This window comes from Pongo abelii, chromosome 20, assembly GCF_028885655.2.
Source record: "Pongo abelii isolate AG06213 chromosome 20, NHGRI_mPonAbe1-v2.0_pri, whole genome shotgun sequence".
Taxonomy (NCBI): Eukaryota; Metazoa; Chordata; class Mammalia; order Primates; family Hominidae; genus Pongo; species Pongo abelii.
In genome coordinates this window covers 65262379-65271014 of record NC_072005.2, presented here as the reverse complement: position 1 = coordinate 65271014, position 8636 = coordinate 65262379, and the positions used below count along the sequence as shown (strand labels likewise).

Sequence of the window (8636 nt, the reverse complement as noted above, 5' to 3'; positions counted from 1 at the left end):
CACAAATGTTTAAAAAGAAACCTTTATCAGAGAAGCTCTTGAACTGTTATTAAGACTGAACCATGCTCTGGAGTAGGGACAAGAGGCTGTGCTCTGGAGGTCCAAACTGCTGTACAGGAAACTGCAACACCTACTCTGAGTTGCAGATGGTAGTCTTTTTTTTTTTTTTTTTTCCCATTAAGGAGAACATGAATTTCCTTGGAGGTGAGGCTCCAGGTAGGGACAGGGCCTGGTCTGCTGAAGGCCACAGGAAGCAAATGGCCCCCAGTCCACCCTTCTGTCCCTGCCATGAAGGGCCATTAGGGTGGGGAGGTCCTCAGAAGGGTGTCACACATAGCCTTAGGCAATAGCAAGTCCTTCCTATTCAGCTCTGTCCAGCCTCCAATTGAGCAGGGATAATAGGGGTGAGACAGGGCTGTGGGGGGGAGTGGCCACCCAACCCGGCAAAAATGAGAAGCTCCATCTTGTCTGAAGTTAACATCATCCCCCTCAGGTATAAAGGCTCCTCCTCACATCGACTTTGGTAAACCAGTCAGTGACAGGCCTTGGCCAAGCTGAGACTTGGGCAAAAACCTGAACGAGTGCCACTGGAAAGCCATCATTCTAGCTCTGTCCTTCCAATGCTGAGAGTCACATGTTCCCCCATGGGCATCCCTCTCCTGAGTCAGCTGTGTGTGTGAAGCCAGGCCAGGCCAGGCTGTGTGCCTCAGTTTCCTCATCTTCCAAGTCGGGATACCAGCCACAGAGCCATCTCACAGGGCTTCAGAAGTTTCCCAGTACTCAGGATGGGAGCTGGCAGTGAGCACATGTTGGGTCTCATTAGGACTCCACCTGTCAGCATCTACAAACATGCTGTTCAGCGGACCCAAACCTTTTCTTTTTCCCAGAGGTGGTGGCTGACAGAACCCAGACCCTGATCCCCAGTCCCTTGTGGTCTCTTGTCTGCTAGGCTGGCCCCTAGGAAGCCTTGGATGAACAGAGGCAGTGGGTTGAGGGGAGGAGAATACCCTCAGCGGGCATCTATCCAGCGGCCAGTTTGTGTACAGCTGTCATAAGTTTCTCTGGGCCACCCTCAGCCCATGCTCGCATCCCTCTCACCTTAGCATCCACTGTTATATCACATGAAGCAGCACCACGGTGCAGTGCTGTGACTGTCGGCCTCCTACTGGCTCTGAATAGTCTCAGCCCCACGAGAGTTCAGCCACCACGTCCTCCCCCTGATGTTTCTGCAGTGCTACCTCTTTGGGGATGGAGGTGTGGTCTATGGGTGAACTGGCAAATCCTGTCCCCACGTGCAAATGAAATCACAGCCAAAGGTCCTCCCTTGTCCCTGACTAGCAAGCACGGGACTTTTTCTCTGCTGTGGATCTGCAGAGGACATATGCCCTTTAGCTGTGGAAGGGATTCACAGAAGGCCAGGGCTGCAACCTGTGACCTCAGACCTCCGCTGGCTGCGAGACGGCGGCTGGGCCCGAGGCGGGAGTGGGCTCGGTTTCCTTCGCTGGCGCACCTTCTGATGATGCCCCGGAAACAGACCTGGCCTGGGGGTGCAGGCTGGCCCTGGATCGCCGGACGGTCTTCTCGCCGGTATGGATCCTCTGGTGGTGAAAGAGGGCCGGGCGCTCACGGAAGGCACGGCCACACTGCGTGCACACGAAGGGCTTCTCGCCCGTGTGAATGCGCCGGTGGCTGAGCAGCACGGCGCCCTTGGCGAAGGCCTTGCCACAGTCCACGCAGCGGAAGGGCCGCTCGCCCGTGTGCAGGAGCTGGTGCTGGGTGAGGTTGGAGCTGTGGCTAAAGGCGCGGCCACACTGTGGGCAGGCGAAGGGCTTCTCGCCTGTGTGCACGCGCTGGTGCTTAAAGAGCGAGGAGCCCTGGCTGAAGGCGGCACCGCAGAGCGCGCACACAAAGGGCTTCTCGCCCGTGTGCGTACGCTCGTGCTGGATCAGGTGCGAGTTGCGGCAGAAGCGGCGGCCACACTGTGCGCAGGCATAAGGACGCCCGCCCGCGTGGATCTTGCGGTGCTGGCTGAGGTTGGAGCCGTGGCTGAAGGCCTTGCCGCACTCGGAGCAGCGGAAGGACTTCTCGGCCGTGTGGATGCGCTGGTGCCGCACCAGCGAGGAGCTATGCCGGAAGGCCTTGCCGCACACGGGGCACGCGTAGGGCGTCTCGCCGCTGTGGATGCGCTGGTGCTGCGTCAAGTGCGACGTCTGGCTGAAGGCCTTGCCGCACTGGGCGCACTCGTAGGGCCGCTCCCCGGTGTGGGTGCGTAGGTGCTTGAGGAGGTCGGAGCTCTTCACGAACACTTTGCTGCACGCCCTGCATTCGAAGGACTTCTCCCCAGCGTGAAGAGCCTCCCCCAGCTCGTCCCAGGTCGAGGGCTCCTGGCCACCAAGGAGTCTATGAGGCTCCTGCCAAGCCGCACCCATTCGGTGATGCCCCCGACCGCTGGCGGCCTCCAGGTCCTGGGCGCTCCCAAAGGCTCTCCCGGGGACCTCCTGTGCACATGGTTTCTGCCGCTCAGGCGTCCTGGGCTGCCTCTCAAGCAACGCATGCTCTGTGAGTGTCTTTTCCCTAAGCCGGCCGCCCTCGGGAGGCCTAAGCGGGGAGGTCAGTCGCAGGCTGACACTGGCTTGCCCACTGCCTGAGCCTAGCAGGAGCCTCTCCCAGTAGATCACCGACACCCCCGTGGGTTTTCTCTCCCGAGATGGGGAGGCACCCCGTTGTCTTTGCAGGCTTTTTACACTGTGGCAGGCACCGGCAACGGGGAAGACGCTAGTAGTCATCCCAGGTGGGGTATCTGGGAAAGCTCCTGGCCATTCTCCAGAAACATCTCTATCCTCTGTCAAACTCCAGGAACCTAAAGGCAGAGAAACAGTGGTTGCCTGGGGCATCCTGGTTAGGAGAGGACCAGGGCAGGCTGAGTGGACAGGCAAGAAGGAACCCGGGAGCTGGCACAAAAGCTCAGGGGAAAAGTAGAGGTGAGGCTGGCCCTGCAGGAGGGGCTGGGGTTTGGAGGAACAATCTGCCCTGATAGGTGTGGCACTAACTACACTGGGGACTCTCATGATCAAGGTGGCAGCCCCCAGACACCCAGGATATGAAGCTGAGGAAAACTGAGCGGCTGCTGAATGCCACATACATCTCCACACTGGCTATTCCGCCCACACTCCTTCCATTGCTCACCCCTTCCCCCCGCGCCTCCGTGCCCCCTCTCAGGCACCCACTCGCCAACCTGCTCTTGCAATGACCTCCATCCAGTGGTCTAGAGTATACTCCTGAATCCTGCTTACCGACTGCTTCTCCCACCACACCATGAGCCCCAGAAAAGCAGGACCAGGGTCATCCTGATTGAGGCTGTGTCTACGTTGCCTAGAATGGGCCTGACCACTGTGAGCACTCAGGAAACGTTTGCTGAACACAAAGATGAATGATGGGTGAAAGAAATGACCCATCAATTAAGGCAGTGACTAGCCATGGAGGGTTTGAGGCCAGCCCAGCTGAGAGCAGGGCTCTGAGATGGTCTCACCATAGCCTGAGTGCCTTTCTGTGTCAACCCAGCTCCTGTGCCCTTGGAGCTCCACCTTCAAGGGCAGCTAAGGCTGCAGCCTCCGGGAGGGGCTGATGATGGAAGGGAAGGGAATCGGGTGAGAGGGAGGGGAGGAGGGCGCTTCTGGGGAGTCTGGGAAGCAGAGACAGAGGCATGGCCACAGGTTGGTCCCGAATTCACCCCACCCTGAGCTCCCACTCACCAGGGTTGCGCCTCCTGTAGGTGGTCCTGGACAGGGTTGTGTCTGTTCCACTGGGAACCCAGGGCTCCTCGCCACGTTCCAGTTGGATGACCACACGAGGTCGAGAGGTGGAGAGTCCTGTGAGGAGGAGGTGCAGGTTAGAGTCCAGCCCCAGCTCAAGATAACCCACTTCCAAACAGAGGGCAGGAGTCAGGGCTTCATGGAAACAGAAAATGTCATCTGTGCAACTGCAGAATCTAAAGATGGCACAGGGCAAGGGGCTCACAGGAATAGCTCATTCATCCCCAGGGCAGCAACTGTGCCCAGAGCACCAAAGGAAGGGGACTGAGCCCAGGCTCGGAGAGGCCACAGCTGGACAGGGCCACAGGGAGTGGTTGAGCCAGACTGCATGTCTATAGGACCAGACCCCTATTCCACATGGCCCCTGGCTGCAAGGTATGGGCCTGCTCGTCAGCCACCAGGGAGGTGAGGGGGCAGTCCTGGCCAGTCAGCTTGTTATCAGTTGCCCATTTCATGGAGTATCCAGGACCTTACCCAGTGAGGCCACAAGTGCAAAGTTGTCTAGCATCACGCGGCGGTACAGGGCCCTCTGGGCTGTGTCCAGGAGCCCCCACTCCTCCTGGGAGAAGTACACAGCCACATCCTCAAAGGCCATCTGGTCCTAAAAGAGCGGGGAGGAAGAGACAGCCATGGTCTAAGGCTGGGTTATCCAATCTTTTGGCTTCCCTGGGCCACACTGGAAGAAGAATTGTCTTGGGCAACACATAAAATACATTAACACTAATAACAGCTGATGAGCTAAAAAAAAATAAAAATTGCATAAACATCTCATGTTTTAAGAAAGTTTACAAACTTGCTCTGGGCTGCATTCAAAGCCATCCTGGGCAGTGGGTTGGACAAGCTTGGTTTAAGGTATGGCTGTGAGCCAGGACCAAGCTCCCCATCCCAACAGCCACCTCCCATGATGTCCCTCAGACACTCACCCTCCTTCCCTGGGTTCTGCCCCAACCATCTTCAGATGGCACTTCCCTCACATGTCTGGGACCCCTCCCCTCTGCCCTCCCTGACCAGACTCCAGATGCCTTCTTGGCCTCCCCACTGGCAACGCCATACACAAGCAAGCTAGAACAAGTCCTGGCTGGGCCCTCAGCTGCCACACCAAGAGCAGCCCCAGGTGTCCACTCATGACTCAGCATGACCACTCATGACCCTCCCCAGATACACCCTTCCTGCTCTTGTAGCAAGAAACTATGAGTCCCAGCTGGGGCTTCCCAGGCATACCCATCACTGGGACCCTCCCCTGCTGAGCCTGCTTGCCTGACATTTCCAGGCTGCTCATCCAGCCTGAGGGACTGAATGATTCTCACCAGTTGCCACAGGGGAGCAGCCTCAACAACCTGTGAACACAGAGGAACTCAATCCCTTCCTCCTTCTATATGGTGTCCCCTCTCTTTCTTCCCCTCTCTGTTGCCACCCTCCCTTCCTCAGCTAGGTGTTAGGCTCTTCCCAATAGCCCCAGGCATCCCAGCTGGTCTTCTTTAACCTCAAGCCATAACTGCCCACACCTGGCTGAGTCCCTGCCCATTCCTCAGTCCAATTCATAGGCCCTGTCCACAGCCCAGGACACCAACAACGTCAGGTCCAGTGACTTGACCAACCTGGGACATCCCAGACTCTTGATCTTTCCCCTGAAGGAAACCTGCTTTCCTTTCAATTCTCCTATCTACAGCAGCTCTCTTCTTCCAGGCGCTCAGGCTGAACAACATGGGGTACTTAGTTCTTCAAACAGCCCACACCTGATGCATCCGCAGATCCACCAGAATTCACCTGGTCGCCCACCTCCACTACTGCCCAGACTGTGGCAATCCGTTCTTCCCTTCATGCCGACACCCCTGCATGTCTGTTCTCCACGCAACAAACGGTGGAACCGTTTTAAAGTCCCAACTCAGAGGATGTCCTGATTCTGTTCAAAACTTCTATGTCGCCCGACGCCCTCGAGATAAAGCCCACCCCATCGCCTGATACTGCAGCCGCACACATCCCCTCTCCTCCAGCTCCACATCGACAGCGCTCAGTCCCGGAAGCACCTGGGCTTCGGCTCCCCTCCCAGGTTTGGCACACGCAGGACTCTCCCCTCGGAGCCTCCTTCAGGACCTCAGCCCCCTGGCTGCCGGAAGTCGGGAGCTCACCAGTGCCCTGGACACAGGAGTTTGCATTGACCCCCGCAACCCCCCCAGGGCAGGGAGAGGAAGGACGACTAGGCGAGGTCTAGGAAGCGGCCTCCCTCCGTGGGGGCGCGGTCTGTGTGAGCAGAGACTCCCCTGCTTCCCCGGCGCGAGCTTGTCAGCACCACTGCCGGCAGCGGAACCCGCAGCTGGGAGGGAAGAAAGGCGTGGACCACCCAGCACCGCCATCCCCCCCGCGCAGCGTCCCGGGGCCGCCCCGCGCCTCAGTCTCCCCGGCCATCATGGACATGGAACGCCCAGCGCGCAGCCTCCTGGGCTGCCGCACGGTGGGAGAGCGCATGGCTCCCGCCGCGGCCCGACAGTCCCCTGGACGCCCACGACGCACTCTGAGAAACAGAGGCTTGGGGGCGCGGCCGGCGGCCGGCGCCCTTGATCACGACGCGTGCGCAGGGCGGGCCCGACGCGGGCCCTCAGCCAGTACCTTCCTCGCCGCCAGCCTCGGTCCCCGGGAACCTCCTGGAAACCGGATCCGACCCGCGGGCCCCAGCCCAGACCACCGGTGTGGCCTGACGCTGGCGGCGAAGTGACAGTCCCACCGCCGGAAGTCCAGCCCTTCGGTTCTCATTGGCCCAGTGCTAGCCGTGGACGCTTGCGTACAGCCTTCCGGGTCATGTGGTTCCCGCCTGTTTCCCTGCGTGGAGGCGGGGCCACTACCGGTCTCCTTGGCAACGTCCAAGCCCCTGCCGCGCGGGGCGCTGGGAAATGGAGTCACGCGGCGGCCTCGGGTTTTCAAGGGCTTGGTGGCGCCGGTGGATTCGCCCGGTGTGTAGTCCTGCCTTCGGCATTCCAGGTGTCCTCCCAAGCAGTCCCGGAGACTAAACCCTGCAGGTGCGAAAGCAGAAACTGCCGAGGTTCCAGGAGGCAACACTAGCAGGGAGCACGGAGGAGAAAATGCACCGGGTAGCGCAAGTGGAGGTGGAGCCGATGCCTGAAGCTCCGGGTTCCCTTCCCAGCTCTGCCTCTCACTGACTGTGCGTCCTGGGCGCGGGTTTGACCTCTCTGTGTCAGTGTCCCGTAAAGGTTTAAGGTCAGGTTTTCAACCTTTACACCAAGAATTCTCAGCCCGTAAGCCTACATTTGTCTTAAGTATGAGACTGTTCCTCGACGCTTGCCCAAAGCATCTGTTTTCCTTGTAATTTGGATGAGCAGAAGTTAATTCCCCAGCCTTGCTTGTCCTTAGACCATCTAGATCTTGTCTTGCCCCACACATCACAATATTTTTTTTCCTTTTTTCTTGGGACCCATTTAAGTGTTTTTTTTTTTTTTTTTAACAGGGTCTTTGTTCTGTTGCCTGTGCTGGAGTGCAGTGGCACGATCTCGGCTCACTGCAACCTCTGCCTCCAGGTTCAAGTGATCCTCCCGCCTCAGCCTCCGTAGTAGCTGGGACCACAGGTGCGCGCGACCACGCCTGGCTAATTTTTGTATTTTTTAGTAGAGACGGAGTTTCACCATTTTGGCCAGGCTGGTCTTGAACTCCTGACCTCAGGTGATCCGCCCGCCTTGGCCTCTCAAAGTGCTGGGATTATAGGCCAATTTAAGTGTCTTTGTCACATAAAAAGGAAAGGCAGAGCAGTCTCAATGTAGACTGTCCCGTTTGGCAGAGAATAAAAGGTTCTCTCTTTGTCTTGTTTTTGGAACCCGTAGACAGTTCTCAGGTGTCCAGTTCCTTAACTCTTTTTGCCTCCCTCCCTCTATACCCACCTCCATCTATAACTATCTCTCTGTCAACTGTCAGCTATAACCGTCCACCTAATTGATTCTACTTGTAAATCCTTGTAGAGCAAGGGAGCTCATCATGTTTGGAATGTTTTAATATAAATTTTGCTACTTTGAAAGAATTTAAGAACATTTCAGGACTGGGCTCAGTGGCTCACACCTGGAATCTGAGCACTTTGGGTGGCCAAGGTGAGCGATCACTTGAGCCTAGGAGTTTGAGACCAGCCTGAGCAACAAAATGTGACCCCATCTGTATAAAAAAATAGAAAAATTAGCTGAGCATGGTCTTGCATTCCTATAATACCAGCTACATGGGAGGCTGAGGTGGGAGGATTGAGTTCAGGAGTTGGAGTGTGCAGTGAGCTATGATGGAGCCCCTGCACTCCAGCCTGGGTAAGAGAGAGACCCTGTCTCAGGAAAAAACAAACAAAAACCCTGAGGGGAAAAAAAAAAAAAAAAAACCCAACACTTAGAAGTATTAAAGTTCAAAAACCCTGAAGAAAAAAAAAACCCTAACACTTAGAAGTATTTAAGTTGTGGCTGGGCACTGTGGCTCATGCCTGTAATGCGAGCACTTTGGGAGGCCGAGGTGGGCGGATCATGAGGTCAGGAGATCGAGACCATCCTGGCTAACACGGTGAAACTCCATCTCTGCTAAAAAATACAAAAATAAAAGTAGCCAGGTGTGGTGGCGGGTGCATGTAGTCCCAGCTACTCAGGAGGCTAAGGCAGGAGAACGGTGTGAACCCGGGAGGCAGAGCTTGCAGTGAGCCGAGATGGCACCACTGCATTCCAGCCTGGGTGACAGCGACTCTGTCTCAAAAAAAAAAAAAAAAAAGTAGTATTAAAGTTGTGATTTGATCAAATGCTTAGAGGCATTATTACCATTTTAAGCAATGTATGAATATTTGGAGGCATTTTA

At 56.6% G+C, this 8636-nt stretch overlaps 1 protein-coding gene across 3 annotated transcripts; it reads right to left on the bottom strand.

Moving 5' to 3' along the window:
- Positions 1 to 6: 6 nt before the first annotated feature.
- ZNF324 (zinc finger protein 324) lies at positions 7 to 8147 on the bottom strand. Of its 3 annotated transcripts, none has more exons than XM_009233275.3 (4): positions 6420 to 8147; positions 4287 to 4413; positions 3753 to 3869; positions 7 to 2860 (listed from the first exon to the last, which is right to left on the bottom strand). In XM_009233275.3, exons 1-4 carry the CDS (start codon positions 6561 to 6563, stop codon positions 1437 to 1439), a joined length of 1812 nt encoding a protein of 603 aa, XP_009231550.3. In that variant the 5' UTR covers positions 6564 to 8147; the 3' UTR covers positions 7 to 1436. The 3 variants fall into 3 exon arrangements, with proteins under 3 accessions (XP_009231550.3, XP_063576441.1, XP_054395208.2); XM_063720371.1 differs by lacking the exon at positions 6420 to 8147 and adding an exon at positions 5411 to 6389; XM_054539233.2 differs by lacking the exon at positions 6420 to 8147 and adding an exon at positions 5942 to 6389.
- Positions 8148 to 8636: the final 489 nt, after the last annotated feature.

Coding starts and splice junctions, on each gene's coding strand:
- ZNF324 (XM_054539233.2), bottom strand. CDS start 6,166: ATGGCGGTGCTGGGTGGTCCACGCCTTTCTTCCCTCCCAGCTGCGGGT. Junction 3,870..4,286: donor TGCACTTGTGGCCTCACTGG/GTAAGGTCCTGG, acceptor TCCTCCTCACAG/GACTCTCCACCTCTCGACCT. Junction 2,861..3,752: donor CTACAGGAGGCGCAACCCTG/GTGAGTGGGAGC, acceptor CTCTGCCTTTAG/GTTCCTGGAGTTTGACAGAG.